This window comes from Gallus gallus, chromosome 2, assembly GCF_016699485.2.
Source record: "Gallus gallus isolate bGalGal1 chromosome 2, bGalGal1.mat.broiler.GRCg7b, whole genome shotgun sequence".
Classification (NCBI taxonomy): domain Eukaryota; kingdom Metazoa; phylum Chordata; class Aves; order Galliformes; family Phasianidae; genus Gallus; species Gallus gallus.
Window position 1 is genome coordinate 84002169 of NC_052533.1, and position 16255 is coordinate 84018423.

Consider the following 16255-nt stretch of genomic DNA (forward strand, 5'->3'; position numbering starts at 1 on the left):
ACTCTCAATAGGACTCGTCTTGCCTATATCCTTGAAGCAAACCTCTTTGGCTCCAGGTATCAACTGTATTTTATAAAATATTGCTTAATATTACTAGACCCTGCTTCTATCAGTGCCAAGCTTCATGACAGCATTACTGGGCTATGCTAGCTGTGTTTCCCAGAGTATGTCCTCTAGACAGTGCAGTAAACCGAAGACCCAGCAGGCCACGAGCTTTGCAAAGCCTCCATATTAAGGCCTGAGAGTCTTCCCTTGTACAGACCTCTCTTGGTCTGCCTGCAGCTTTGTTTTCCCAGGTCTTGCTGTAGCAGCAATCATTTTATATAGATGACAGTAACACATGCAGTTAATTCTTTGTAGAAAGAGATATGACTGACAGAATGATGTTGTATAAAGCAATACAGAACTGGTATGGCAACAGAGGCCTTGTGAGGAAAAGACAGGAGGAGGTGGTGAGGAGAAGCACAGGTCTGGGATGGTAACAGTGGAGGCACAGGGTGGTGCTGGAGAACCCGTGATTATAAACAAATGCAGACCTGGAGCTGAACGAAACTGGTTTTTAGGGGCAATGAAGGCAACAAAGGCATAGTAGCTAGCATGTGTAAAGGCCACCAAGTATAGTAAATTTGGATGGGAAGTGGAGGTGCAGATTAATGAAGAAAGACCAAGGTGTAAAAGCACGTTAGCAAAAAAAGTGTGCTAGCAAGAGAGGTCCCAGACAGCTCCTAGAATGAGGAAGATGCTATCATCACAAAAATCACATCCCTGCTGCTGAAGTACTCACCACAGCATCCCTTCTGCCCCCCATCAGAGTGAAGCCACCAACCTTAGGACCCAGGAGCACAGAGGATGGTGAACGTAACACCAGCAAAAGGGGTAGAAACAATTTGAACTGTGCCATTATTCTTTCCTCTTCTGTAATAATTATACCCATGATAATGATCAGACTCCACAGATTTCAGAAATCGTAACCATACATTCTTGGTTTTATATCATATATACACGTTTATATGTGCACACACACAGACCACAGAGGATAGGAGAAAATGTATTCCAAGGAAAGGCATGCAAAAAAAAGAACATTAGAAATACATTCTCAGCTCAAGCATTTGGCCCTATGTCTCCTGGAGATTAAGAAATCCACCGGCACAAAAGGGCATGAAACACATGTTGATATTGACGTTCGTCATTTAGTAGGTGGACAGACACGTCTACTGTACCAAACAGCTCTGGAAAAGAGATTGGACACATCCATTCATCATTCCCACGAGACAGAGTTTGCTGTAGCCAACAATCAAATTAATTAACTGCTGAATCTAATTTACCCAAATTCTCATTAATTCTCCTCTGGGTTGATTATTAGGCCTGACAAATTCCATCCCCAAAGCACTTTGCTTGAAAAAATAATAATTAGCAATGGGAAGAGAGCAAATGAAAGTTGGGACTCCACAATAGATGAGGAAACCATTGCTTTGTTCTCTGAAATAGAGCGAGCAAAGCTTCACAAGTGCTCCACTGGTTTTGTTTAAGCATAATTTTTTAAGAGGACACAAAACCAGGGAATAAAAAGTACCTAGTGGAATAGAAAGCAATGGTGTGGTGCGGGAGAAATGTTGCAGCTTCACTTTTTTCTCAGAAGCTAGACATACTGAGCACTTATTAAAACCTGTTTGCTGTTGGACTCGGTAGTCAACAAGTGAAACCAGAGGTGGTATAAGAAGGCCACAGTCTCAGTGGAAAAAACTTGTCAGAGTTCAATGTCATTTAATCCTGTCTAACTTGCCCTGCTGCTTTTGTGCTGTGTGGTGCTCAGCAGCATTTCAGTCGGGGGTAAGCCCAACATTTATAGCAAGTCCTGCTTTCACTGCAGAAGCCATCTGCTGAGGCTGTTCCATGCTCTACTCCAAGCTCAAAAATGGGTGGTTTGTTTGTTTTAGCTTTACAAGCTCTGGGATTACATTTCTCTAGGATCTAAGTCAAAAAATTGTGCCTCAAGAAGGAACCACAAGGGAGGGGCCAAAAGAATTCAAAATGGTCACAACAACCCACTTCTTGTAATAAGAGGGCGTGATTGATGAGGCAACTTTCCAGTGGGGCATATTTCAAGGGCACATACAACTGTCAGATGGCTTAGAACAGTAATTTTCATAAATTTTGAGAGCCAAAACTTTGTACTCACATACATGGTAACTGTTGTTCATAAGATCACTGCCCAGCTCCTAAAATTGAATCCTCTCAGACTGGCAGCGGAGGGTTTTCATTAGACTGCCTGTGTCTGTTGCCTGGCCTTCTGCAGAGCTTCTGCCAGAAGCAGAAGCAATTAGCAGTTCCTAGTGCTCAGCACAAGACATTTTCATCAGCTAAGCTTTGACGGATGGAAGTCTCATCGCAGCAGACACTGGCTGCATTTGCTCTGTAGCTTCATTTATTGGGAGCATTGACTTGCTATGGTACTGAGTTTTGTTCATTAGTACTTAAATAAATAATCCACCTGACTGTGGACAAGATTCTAGAGCTGTCAGGAAAAGCTGAAGAAAATCATTAGTTATAGGAGAGCTGAATTCTCCCCCCACATTTTCAGAAACGAAAGAAGAGTGAGAGGATCAGAAGTCAGGCTTTTCCGTGCAGAAGTTGCAGGGATATTTTAGGAGAGAAATTGCATGGTATGGTGGAATACAGGACTGAAGTGTTTTAAGTTCTCTTTCAATGAAAGAAAAAAGGTCATAAATCCACTCATTTTGAGATCACAAGGGTACCATTCAGATCAGCTGCTTGGCTCTTTTGCACAACACAAGCCAAACTAGTTTAACCACTTCCACACTATGTCAGCATGGAGAGAGTCCTCCAGCTGCTCTGCTTTAGCCCTTTGTAGATACCAGACCGAGCTGTCAGTAAGATCAATAACATAGGACTATCCTTTAAAGCATGCTTTGGGCATTGCACGTAAGCGTTCTGAGCTGGAGTTAAGACAAACCATCAAGAAATGCAACTGAACTACAGTGCTCCTCTCATGTGATGTTGGGTATTCAACTGGATTAACCCAGAAGATGAAGAATTTTCCTTTGGCAAACTATGTCAGTGCTTAATTAGCTTTGCCAATAAAAAACTGTACTTATTTCCCGTTAAGAATACTTCTAGAATAACTTTGCAAATGTCCAGGCTGTGGGGCAGGATTTTCCATTTCCCCCCTTGTCTCCTTTATGATTTAACTTTTTATCCCTCATCATACCAAGCAAATGACAGCTCATCACAGCTAATGATGAATAATTTGGGGTAAAAGTCTAAGATATTCCACCTTGAAGTGTTAATTCAGTAACTTCATAACAATGCCTTATGATGTAGGTCATTGCCTCATGACTCTTAAAACAGCTCCTGATGAGGGAAAACCCAGTGCATCAGGGAAGACAAAAGCTAAAAAATGCCCTTAATATAGAGGCATTACAGCTTTCACAACATATTGACCTCAATTACCTAGAACGTAGAAAAGATAGTCCAATATCTGATTTTAACTTCCTTAATGCTTGTTGAAATAACATTAATAATAAAAGGCTACCTGTGAAACCAAGATAAACTAATTTGAGTTCTCACTTGAACTGACAGAAAACATTCCAAAAACATTTTTTTTTTTTTTTAACATCTGTATTATCACTGGGGAGCCAGACCCACCTCGTTGGAATCCAGTGGCAATGTCTCATTGACTCCACTAGGCTCAGCTCAGGACTAATCCCAGAGGGCTTATTACACACCAGAAGTGCACGCTTCTGTAGCTCTATCCAGACTCACCTCAAGGCATACCACAGAACAGGGTCACGTGGGTTTTGCCTCACATGGATACCAGGAGTCCCTGACCTGGCAGTCTCTGGTAGAAGCAATGAGACACAGCGGTTTTGCCACCCCTGCAAAAGTCCATTGATCAAACACCCACTAATATCGATTGCCAGGGGAGTTAACACAAACACTTCGTGTACAGAAACAACTTCCTTTTTGTTTTTTTTTTTTAATCACTCGAAGTGTTGTTATTTTTCTACAGTCCAGGGCTGCCCAGATGACTAACTCTTCACAACCAAATTAAAACTACATCATGACATTGTTACAGCAGCTTCTGAAATTTTAAAAGGTGAGGAAGGAAATTCTAAATCAAAAAACAAAACCCCCGTCCCACGAGATGGTGAGAGGTGATTAAAAGCAAGACAGTTACAGATGAATGTTGATTGGAATCGAAGGTGAAAAGCAGCAGCTTCTGCGTATGAAGTGACAAGGGGCTCTCTGTCATAGGTATGTAAAAATATGTATGTACACGCTATACCTTGTTCATGCTGACGTGCAGGGCTGGCCATGGTCCAACTACCTTCACACTCTCCGTTTCTATTTTCTTCAGATGAGAGGTTTCATCATAAAGAAGGGGAAGTCCTGAGCTCAATTCTAAAGAGATGCCCAAGAGAGAGAAAGAAAGAAAACACAGTCTGAAGGGAGGCTACAGAAGAACAGCAGAGCAAGTCACTGAACTTTGTTTGATGAGATGGAGATCAGCACATCGTCTTCCCTGTAAGACCATCTAAAACCTTTCATAAATGTCATAGAATCACAGAAATGTAGGGGTTGGAAGGGACCACTGGAGATCACCTTGTCCAACCCCCTGGTATAGCAGTTTCCCTACAGCAGGTTGCACGGGAAAGTGACCAGGTGGGTCTTGAATATCTCCAGAGAAGAAGAGTCTACAACATCTCTGGTAGCTTCCTCCAGTGCCTGTTGAGCCATTACGCCTGTTGGGTCATCTTTCCTTTTTCTCTTTAACAAGCAATCCCTCCCCCCCACCTCATTCTCCCCCACCCCTACACTTTGGCAGGGCTTTTGCCAGCTTAAGGGCTAGGCTTTTTTTCCAGCCACCCCCCTATATTCAACAGAGTTGACACTCTGATGTCAACCCGATTGACACCAGAGAACTTATTTATGCAGCCAATGTGCCTCTCGCAGAACATGTGATGTGTACAGAGATCAGAGTATAGCTTTTGGCTCCTCTCAGATATCTTCATTTATATGTCAGTCTCTTTAAGACTGTTGTCAGGAATTTGCTGTGCTTTGTCAACAGAGATTCTGAGCAAAGACAAAAGACAAGATTTTGAGCACTGACAGAGAAAGACAAGGTGGAATATTTTTGTGACGCTCCTGAAAGGACTCCACCAACATCTTAGGGATGGTGTGGCATAAATGTATTTGTAAGTATTCTGAGAAAAACGAGAGCTTCATTACACGGTGATTTAATGAATCCTCACCTCTCCCTAGTAATAGTTGGGAACAATTCAGGAGTCTCTGGAGTCCGATTCAAAGCCCGGTGAAATCAATAAAAACTTTGTACTGCCTGCAGTTCCGTTTGGATCAGTTTCTTGAGCTGTCCTAAGAATATTAAATATTGCTCACTCAAGATCTAATTCTACAGCTGTTTAAATATACATTAAGGGCTTTGCTGACTAGAGACAAATTGCCAATGCCAGTTTAGAGGGATATAAGCAAAAAGCTGTCTTGGTACTAGTGAAACATAGCCAGTGCTAACAATGGCCTAGAAGGGGTTATGCCGTCAGCAATGACCTCCCATTGGTAGCCTCTCATCAGAAGCTGATGATGGCGGAGTTCAGCATTTCTGACATTACGGTTGCTTCCATAGATATGAAACTGTGAATCTGCCTGACTGTACCACTGAAAGAATTGCCCCAGCCATCAGATAAGACTACATGGTGATTCTTTTTAAAGAAACATGGGCATTCTATTGCCTGTCAAGAAGGAACACAGAGGGGAAAAGTGCATTATTTGAAGTATTCACTTTTGCTGTGATTTAAAACTGACTTCTTAGATGGTTGGGTTTTTTTTGCCTTTTTTTTTTTTTAAACAGGGATAGCTTCAGAAACCAAGCAAGCTATTTTAGCCTTTTGACTCAACCTTGCAAACAGATAAAAAAATATATCAATAAAAGGCAAAAAATTGGCATACATCTACTGAGTCAGCATTAGGTCTTGGCAAACCAGGCTTTCGTTTCAAGAAAGGATATGCAGGACTGTATTGTTACAAAGCAACGTTCCAGCCTGAAATTCAGTTTGTATTACACCATCCTTTGCTCATGGTTACACGAAGACTTTTGCATCAAGCAGATCAGGAATAAAGGATGTCTTTTATATTTTTTTTTTAGGTGATAACCTGCAAGCTCAGCCTAGAGCCTAAGGCAAGCTGAGCCCCTTCTTCCCATTTGTCGTTTTCTGCCATAAAAATTCCGTGGGCTAACATGACGAGCTTGTTGGCAGCTGTTTTCTGTGATAGCCCCAGCTGCTGCCTGTGGGTTTGCTCACGTGCACATGGCAATCCATGTACAATGTTGCCGTCCCAGTTAGGCTCAGTGAGCAGTGCTGTCACTGCAAGGCTGGCTGCTGCTGAGCGCCGTGGTCTCTGGTACAGTGACTGAGAGTATAGATGGGGAAAGATCTGCTGCATGAGAAGATAGAATCTGTGCGTTCTAGCTTTGAGGTGAAGGGCAGCACTGCAAATACCACAATTAGGCAGAATGCAGGAAAACATCTTCTGCTGAACTGCCTTCGCAAACACACGCCAGATTTATTTCACCCAATTTCACTTCTTCCAGTAATCAAAGTAGACAAACAACTCAGAATGTGAAGAATCAGGCAGATCTAGCCTGGGTTTGTGTTCTGTAACAATGTCCCAGGCTGTGTACTTGCTGTGAAACATGCAGCAGCATTGTAAAGGGAACCTTGGCTGGGCATACCAGCATTTGCACCTCTCCTTCCTGTGCCCCGTGAGTTGGCACTGAAATGTTGTAATTTATCACAGAATATCTATGAGGAGAAAATCCAGGCATCTTTTCCCCCCTCTCTCTCACATGCTATGTACTGATGGGTGGGTCACTTCAAGTTCTACTTCACCTATGATTATAATCACCTCTAAGCTCAGAGATGGGTCTGTCCTGTAGGAACTGGAACATCTAACAAAATGCTCAAGGTCCCCTGGAAAACCATCAGGCAGCCAAGCTGATATGCACAGCCTCACCACTGTCAGCCTCACAGGGAGGTCGCTATTTGGCTAGCATATTCCTCACGTGGATCTTCTGGCCTTTCAAGCATGTCCACTTGAGGTATTTTAGTCACAGGCACCCTCTTCCCAAGAGTGTCCTCAGGCTTGTGACCACATACCTCCTAGAAACGCTTTCCCAGTGGGGAACCTTTCATACAGCCTTCAGCCAGACACAAGCTCCCATGTCCCCACAGTCCTTATCCAAACCCCTGAAAGCATCTCCTCTCTCAGCTTGGGTGTTTCTGGTCCCACAGTGCCATATGTGCAGTCCCAGAGAGGTGGCTTACAACCAAGGTGCTGGAGGCTCACCTTCAAACAGAGCTGCCACCCCAATGCACAAGGGAATAGCTTTGACCCAGGGTTTCTAGGGTGGTGGTCCCATCTACACCATCATCACTCCAAAAGCACAAGCAGCAGCCTGAGCACGCCTGCTCTCACGGAGGGCTACCTTCTGGGGGAAATTAGCTTTGTGCAGCAGGCAGAGTGCAAGGGTACAGGGCCCTGGGGGACTGTGACACGGTCTGCTTTGAGGTGGCTGGCTGGCAGTCGGGACAGTCAGCTTACAAACTGGCACCACAGTCCCTCTACAGGAGGCACCCATGTTCTTTTGTGTTTCCTCGGGGAGACCAACATTCGGGCTGCTTTGGGAGTACCGCAGCTGCTGGGCAGAGCATGCAGGGCCTGGCCTCTGTGACAAAGTAGCATCCAAGGTGCAGGAAACACTATTACAATTATTACCTTTCCCAACAGAGCAGGGCTGTAGGAACTGGAGTCTGGCCCTCCTGCAGCACTGCTGGGGCACGGGGGGTGACGGCCTGGGGGAGGTGTGGGGGCCTGGGCTGTGGGGGAGCCCCAGGGACAGGGACATTCAGGCCTACAGTGTCCTCAGGGCTCAGGCCCACTGGCACTGGCTGCATTTCCACTGGCATGCTTCACCTCTAGTTTGGGAAATAAAAAATAGAGGCTGGCACAGAGCCATGGGAAGGCGTGTGGCTCCTGCAGCACCAGGCTGACAGGCTGCATGCAGCCTTTGGCCCCACTTCATCAAGCAGGCAGCATCCCTTTCCCATTGGCAGCCCCACCCCAGCAGTGCCACAGCAGCATTTCCCCTTCTGCTGATCCTCTAATATGGAGCATTCAGTGCATAAACATAGAGGAGTACGGCAGAGCTACTGCAGATTGCTGCTAAGGGAGTAGATTCTTCTAAAGCCCCAGCATGCAATTCATATTGCCGCTTAGGACTCGTTCTTCAAACACTTGCAATGCCCCCCTTTTGTTTCTCATGTTTACAGTTCTAACCTCCCTTTCCTTGGGAAAGAAAGCTAAAAAAAAAAAAAATAAAAAATGTTTCCAGGTTTCTGACACAAAGTTCAAATAAAACTGATGCACTGACAGGTGCCCGTACATAGCTGCTGAGGGAGCAAAGCCAGGAGCCAAGAGCACCCAGCACTGTCCATGGTGGGATCCTGGCTACAGGCTGAAAGTTTCCCTAACAGATGCCTCTCAGAGTGATGCACAAAGCCAAAACATGGACAAAGGAAAAACTTAGCATACCCCTGAAGTAAGGAAAATAATAGGTCACGCCTTGTTTTGTTCATCTTCTGAAATCCTTATTCAGTTCCAGCATCTCACACACTGCAGAGTGCCGAGACTATAAATTTGGAGTGCCAAAAACAGGATTGCTCAATGGCAGGGATGTTTTTCTTCCAGTTTTCGTGTAAACCTACAAACATCTGCCCAAGCAATGCACTTTTCACAAGCCTGTACACGTACAGCAGCAGAGACGTATGTCTGAACTCCCCAAGGCTATATCAGAAACAAGCAAGTTTCTCTCCTCTTTGCTTTCTACATGCCCAGAATTTCTCCTCAGAGCAAGTGAGCATACTCCAGTGGTGGCAGCTGGGGCTGAGCGGGAATCATCCACATTACTGCCAGCCAAGGTGATGCCAACCACTGGGACCAAAGCCAGTACAGCAAAGCGAGCCCTTCCTATACACCACAGAGAAAGACATCACTTGTCTCAAGAAGGAAGAGCACCAGTGCTGCAGAAGACAGTAAACCCCTAAGCATGCAAAGAGTGCTTCTGATAGACATCTCTCCATGTCTTTTTCCCAATGTCTTACATAGTTCTTTTTTTACATAGCTTCTCAGGTATTTCTGAGCTTTTGTTCTTTCTTCCTGGCATTTGGGAGAGCCTGTGAGTGGGAATGCATCTTTGCCACTCTTACTAAAATCTATGGCATTTACAGAAGTTTTCTTAAAGAGCCAGGAGAGTCTGCTGCACTGGACTGGACTCAGCTTCAATGCAGTATTTTTTCAGCTACTCCTCCTTCACAGCTGTGGACCCCAGTACCAAAACAGAGAGCACAGTGGTGTTTGCCCAGTGCTCCAAAATTTCTGCTGCCTGTGCCCAGACACGAAAGCAAGAGCCAGATCCCAAGAACGAGGGCTGAAGGCCAGCTGGGCAGATCAGCAAAAGAATGGCAGATGAGGATAGGTTTGTCATATTATAGAGATAAATAGTAACAATTTAAAAATAGCCTGTGCCAAGTAGCTAGAGACTCAGAATCTGTGACTAACTGGATATTTGTTCAGCTGCAGAACACCAATCGAGCACCAAATCCCACAGTCCCATAGCAAAGCCAAGAAGCTGTACATCTTGTCTCAACTGCACATAGTACCAAGCTAGAAAATAATAACAGGAAGTATGTTCTTCACAGAGGAAAAACGAAACGTGTGATGTTTTCCTCTCCTTCGCCTCCTTCCCAGAGACAAAGCTGAAACCAGCACAGCTACTGACACGACACCGACAGCAGTAGACTTACTATTTGGGTTTGGAACTCCAGAAACAATGTCTTTGCTGTCGGGAGCAAGGGCGCCGTAGTTAGCGTGGTGGTGGTGATGGCGGTGGTGGTGGTGGTGCCTCGCAGGCATTTTTGCGGCATACGGTGCTCCGCCGTTCTCCTCGATGTTGAACTGGTGCAGATCGCTGTTGTTCAAGGGATAGCTACAAAACAAATTCGGTTCTGGTTAGAGCGGGAAGCAGAAGGATCAATTGTACTTTTGGAGAGAACGGAGCGCAAATTTCCTCAGGGGGGAGAAAAAAAACCCATCCTTTTTTTTTGGCAAATAAAATTTTTAATGACTTCTATACTTTTCTGTTAACAGGAGCGTCACAGGGTGAGGAAAAAGGACTCCTCTGCTTGTTTGACATGACTTTAATGTCAGGATTCTTTTTGATTCTGCACACTGCACAAGCTCCGCTAGAGTCTTACCCCGAGTTAAATTCTAACCGAACGATGGAATACGACTCTCAAAAACATCTAAATTTGTTCTGCAGGAATTTGCAGTTTCACCTCCAACAGGAAAAAGGTCAGGCAACAAACAATAATTCCTTTAAAGTGAAACCGTCAGAAGAGGAAAGCAAAGAACAGTCCTCGAATGACTTTATATTCCTGTGGCTGTTTAGGGCTACAAAATAATGGCAAAAAGGCTCCATGAAAAATACAGGACTTAGGAAAAAATGGAGAAAGATCCCATTGGAAAGAAAAGGTTTTGCAGGTAACAGCACACAGAATAGCACTTTGTCCAAAAGGGATCACATCTCTGCTGCTAAATACCTTTTGTTGTTGCTGTTGTGAAAGTTTACTCGGGAGACTAAGCTGTCAATCTACAATATACAGAGAAATGGAGACACTGACATTTTAACTGGTCATCTCTAACTCAGATGTGTCATGTGACACTGCTGCTTTTCTTCAGTAGTTTCAATGGATGCTGTTTGAGTTTATTGTCTGAAACGATGAGGAATGCCTAGAAATATGCCAGCAACCAAAAAAAGGCTGACATAATTTTACACAGACGCTGCAAATGACTTGGATGTACTCCCCTCAATGGAGTGTTTAAAACATTTATAACGTTTTAACGAATTCTGCAGTATTGCATTAGACGGCGGTTGCAGTAAATCAATTCATTCCCCACCCCCCAGAAAAACCCAGAAGCCCCTGTCCATTTGGAAAACGCTAACAAAATTATCTCTCCACCCACGTGAGCGTTCAGTTTGCTTCTGTTACCAACAGTAGCTGAAAACCTGACAACATGGAATGAAGACAAACAGAATAATTAAAGGAGCAAAGAATGAATTATACCCAGCTACTTGCTACATATGTTCTCTGCAGACTACTTACTGATTCAAAGCGAAATTAACAAGTCATCTGGACATACACACATCTGCACCATCTCCAAGGATATGCTGAAGCGTGCAACTCAGCGCATCATTAGTAACGACTGCTTTCTTAGCAACAACTGACAGCGTGAGGTTTCTGACTGGGTAGCAATTGAATAACGCTTTCATGCAGGTTACTTTTTCGAAAGCAGGAGGCGGGGAGGGGAAGGCTTTGTGTATTCGCCTTGGCAGGTTCCCAGCATGTAGCAAGGACTGTTAATAAAGGCACTTCTGATGCTCTGTTTGCCTTAAGGAAACGACACAAATAGGGGTCACATACACAGGGAAAAGCTTTGGTGAGCTCAGATAATCCAGGAGAGTCTTTTGAAACTGTACTATATCTTTACCGTTATAATCAAATTAAGCAAGTGCCTACTGGGGAAAAATGGTACAGGCTAATGAGATTGAATACTAATTGTAACAGCTCGCCTGCACTCTCCCCTTGAAGCTCTTTGGATCGAAGTGCCATTTTTTGACAGAGAGAAGAGCTGGTTTTATTCACAGAATGAAAATATTAACAGTTTGGGGCTGGAGCCTCAGCACATCTTGCTTTTTCTAGTCTACAATTCAACATTTTTCAGCACACAAAGCCCCATGCGTTCTGGAGTTGCTTTCATTTCACTGGCTGACAGGTTTGTTTAGCAGATTATTCACCAGTCTTTTCAAAACAAGTAAGATCACACTGAATCTTTACATTGACTCCTCATACTGCTATGGGCACGAGATTGCTCCCATGCTGAAATGGGAATGACCTGGGCAACTGAGTGAACCAAACAGCTCTGGCATGATTATGAATTTGCACCAAGTTCCCTAGGTGTACCTCTTGACTGTCCAGACAGGAGAGCTCTCACCATGTAAAATGCAGGGTGACCTTTACTTAAATAAGTAAAGAGCCCAACAAAGCTGCTGTTCAGGCATGCACCGAAATCCAAGCCCACGCAGCACACTCTGATGGACAACCCCCGACTGAAAATGCTGGCCCAGTTAAGAGGATGCAGTCATCTGCTCTCTTCTGGTGCTGGCAGCAACTGGCAGATATGGGCACAAGCTCATACTGGCACTCAGTGATCTCTTGCACTTCCGATGGATGTGGGGTTGGGCAAGGAAGACTTCATATCCACGCCCTCCTTTCCACCTAAGAGTTCTGCACAAACACACTCTGGGCTGGTGAGCCACCAACAACAGTTCTTGCAGCAGCCTCAAATCCAGTCTGCTAGAGAAGCTCGGCAGTACCCAAAGAAAACATAACGAGTAGTCCAAATCCCTATTCTGTGTACTCTACACTGTTTAATTTAGGAGCACATTAGGCATCATAGTGTAGTTGCTACAAGATGGGATCTAGCTGGCATCATCGTGGCATAATTCAGCAGTGATGTTACATCTATTTTCACTAATTTCAGTGTTCTCCCACTCCCTTATATCTAACGTCTTGACACTTCTCCCGCAGTGCATCTTTCTGCCATTAACACTCCTTTTTATTGCTTGTTTCTATCTGACTTACCTGAATACGTAATGTGCTCACACATCCTTCTCCATCCACTGATGCGAGAAAATCAGTAATTTCTCTGAGTCAGCTTTCAGACTATATCCTACTCTCTCCAGGTTTTCACACTTGCTCCCCAGACATCAAGTAGTGCTCTCAAACTACGTGCAAATATGGGCTGATACTGGTTTTCATCTTTTCTCCTGCAACTGTCTTTTGGCCCTCCTGGTACATAGAGATGTTTCACGTCTGCTTTGCCTTTTGATAGGCAGGTTTTTTGAGGTGCAGGTTTCCTGCTTTATTTACCTGTCGAGTTTTCTGATCAAGCTCCAGCCGCTCCCTACATAACCAACTCTTGCCTCTCAAGGAAAAAGGCAGCTCTCTACAGACAGTTCTCTAAAGAAAGAAAACATTTCTTCCCTCTCCATCCTGCATGCGGGCAAAGCACTTCTGCAGCCCCAGGCTAAACCTTTAAAAAGAGTCAAAATTCACAGACACTTGGTAATGCTGTTAGCCTCAAACTTCCACACTTACTTTCTTCCGACCAAAAAGGCAGCCAGTAGAGAAACAGAGCAATTGGTATATACCCTCTCATTAGTTTTTCCATTGTTTGAATTTTATTTTCGTTACTAGCCCCCTATCCCAAATTTATATTCTTCACTCTCTGCTTCAGAAGATCTTTTCAGATGGCATTGTTAAATTTCATGTGCTCCACCTATCTGCTGCATTACCAAACCACACCTCTGTTGTACAGCTCACACAGACAACCGTGTTAGAGGATCAGGAAAAAATGGGGAATAGAAAGGTACTGAGAAAGAATTCAGAAGGCTGAATTCTTCACCTCTCCTCTCACAAAAGGACCCCGCAGGCCTACATTACCCCAGCTGACTGCCTGAGCTGAACCTTAAAAACCTTCCCTGGAAGACTTCATGACCTTTCTCTTTCATTGTCAAATCATGCCCGCACTTACTTTTTCCATTTAACCTAAGTTACCTTTACTGCAGTTTAAGCCTGTTATTTCTCCTCCCATCCATCAATGAACAAGTTATTTCTTGCTACAGAAGCCCATGTTTGTGGAAACAATTTTCACATCTTCCCCCAGAGTTTGAAGCACTCTGAACTCTCAGTGGGCCCTCACTCGTCACATTTTCTACAGCTCTGATCGTTCCTGCACCCCATTCTGAACACCCACCCCCTGCTCTGCCTCTGAGACGTCGTGCATTCCTGCTGAGGCCTTACAAAGGCATTATATGCTTCCCATGTCCTATGGGACCAGTTCCTGTGTATATACTATAACACGACATTTGCTTTCTCCTAAATAGCATCTCCTGTAGAACACAAACACGCAGACCCGCAGACATTCCTCACCTCTACCCCAGAGCATGCCTGCACCCTGTCCGTGTCCTCTTCTCTTGTAGGCATCTCCTGCCTGCATGAAGCTACACTTGGGAGCAACACAACTCATTTGAGTTGGAAAGGACCCTTAACGGCCACCTAATCCAACTCCCTGCAGTGAACAGGGACAACTACAGCAGATCAGTAGAGATCTGTGCTCAGAGCCCATCCAGCCTGTCCTTGAGAGCCTCCATACCCCAATAGTTGGGCTCTCTCCTGCAGGTTGGTGGGGCCAGAGCAGAAAGCAGCCTCAAACTTTTGTGCCCTTTCAGACACCTTTGCATCTACTTTAGAGTTGCCCTGCAGGAGCTGAGCCCTGGTTTAAAAAGTCCCAGGTTTCTGGATATGGGTGTGCCTTTTGTTAAATAACCTTCATCAAATACCACACTCACCTCTGTCCCTTGCTTTGAAAACTTCTGCACAAAACCACTGCAGTTTTCTAGCACATAAATATCCTCAACTTTTACACAAACATCTCCACAACCCTTCTCCATCCTGACCTATCAGCAGCTTCAAGTAAGCCTGGTGGTGATTTCTGCAGCTTAGGCAGTTCAAATGCACACTGCAGGCTTCAAACAGAATGTGTTGGGACGCTGCCCTATGCACTTCCCCCCTAAAAGGAGATATTTCAGCCGTCACCATAGCACAACCACACCTTCAACATCCAGACAGGCTTTAGATGCACTCCCAAATGGCAGCTGGGGGGATTATTAATGCACACCTTAACACGTATGTGTGAAGCAGAGACTCTCAGAAGTCTAACGAAGGCACTGATTGCACATTAATCTTCAGCATGCCAGCTGGGGGATGAGATTTCACAGCTGTGTCAAGCCAAGCACTCACCTTTTATGTTAGTCTCTGCATTTGGAGGGGGGGGAGGGGGGGGGGGGGGGGGGGGAAGAGGAGACTTTGGGCTTATTCCCCACCCATGCTTCAAAAAAAGTTCAAAACAAAACTAGTGAATTTTTAGTAAAACTTGCTTTCAGCTCATTCAGAATCATATACACCCCTTGTGTCACTGTAGAATGTGGGAAACAGAAAGTGGTGCCCTGTGCAAGTATCATTTAATGGCCAGAACCAGTGTGATGAAGCAAAAGACTTTGAAAGGACTCAGTATTACACATGAAGGGAAGCCAGACCATGGAGGGAGGACTGCTTATAAAAGAAAAAGGGTGCAGTTTCATTTTTGCAGCCAAGGGCTCGGACATATAACAGCAACAAGTGTTCTTAAGTAAAGAAGGAAGGCCAGGTAGGATGGGGACCTGGGCAGCCTGGTCTAGTAGGTGGCAACCCTGCTCATGGCAGGGGCTTGGAAATGGATGGTCTTTAAGATTCTTCCAGCCCAAGCCACGCTATGAATCTATAATCCCTACGAACATACTTATATGATTTTTTCACCTGCACCACATAACCAAGGCCTCTTGGTTTCCTAAAATACAGAAAGCATACCTAAAGCTGTCAGCATTGTTATACTTCTATGCTGTGCCCTGACATCAGTAGATGACAGGGAGATGCATTGCAGCAGTCCTCATCCACTTGTAGGGACACGTCAGGAAGCCATGTATTTCTTTCACCGTAGAAGCAGAGTGGGCAACCAGCAGCTTTCTCCCAGCCAAACCAGCCAGCCAGGAAGGAAAGGAGGAGGAAATGGCCATGGGGAAGCAGGTGTTCAGAAACAACACTGAGAGCAGAGAGAGTTTCTCCTGTAGGAGATACACCAGCTTCTTGTGTTAGGAGAAGCTGAGCTAAGCTTTAAAGCAGGAGTAGATCCAGCTTCCAATTAATCTGCAGAGCCTGCGGCAAAGCATGTTCTAATACAACACCAAGGAACAAATCTCAGCTCGACACAGCCATTGTCCTCACAGACTTCACCTTATCTGTATAAAGATCATTAAAAAAATACCGCCTTGCAAAACTGTCATGCAAAATATCCCCACTGGGGAACTGAACTTGCTTTTCCTCATTTACAAACGGCTTTAATTAATGATAATGATAGCTAATGATATTTAATCACCTGTCCCCCCCCCCAAAAAAAAAAAAAAAAAAATCACAGTCACAGATGTCCTTGCAGATGAGAAGAA

At 44.6% G+C, this 16255-nt stretch overlaps 1 protein-coding gene and 1 long non-coding RNA gene across 5 annotated transcripts in view; one reads left to right on the top strand and one right to left on the bottom strand.

Moving 5' to 3' along the window:
• The window catches only part of EPB41L4B (erythrocyte membrane protein band 4.1 like 4B), a 169153-nt gene that overhangs the window by 60583 nt on the left and 92315 nt on the right, over positions 1–16255 (bottom strand). For all 4 annotated transcript variants that reach the window (XM_015282344.4, XM_046935227.1, XM_046935212.1 and 1 more), the window contains exons 16-17: positions 9900–10081; positions 4307–4422 (exon numbers count right to left, since the gene is read on the bottom strand). In XM_015282344.4, coding sequence (XP_015137830.2) covers positions 4307–4422; positions 9900–10081 — 298 coding nt within the window. The remainder of the gene's footprint in view (positions 1–4306; positions 4423–9899; positions 10082–16255) is intronic.
• On the top strand, positions 365–5381 carry LOC121113062. The gene is made up of 3 exons (XR_005857331.1): positions 365–4275; positions 4379–4545; positions 5090–5381. It is a non-coding gene; the product is annotated as an uncharacterized LOC121113062 (long non-coding RNA).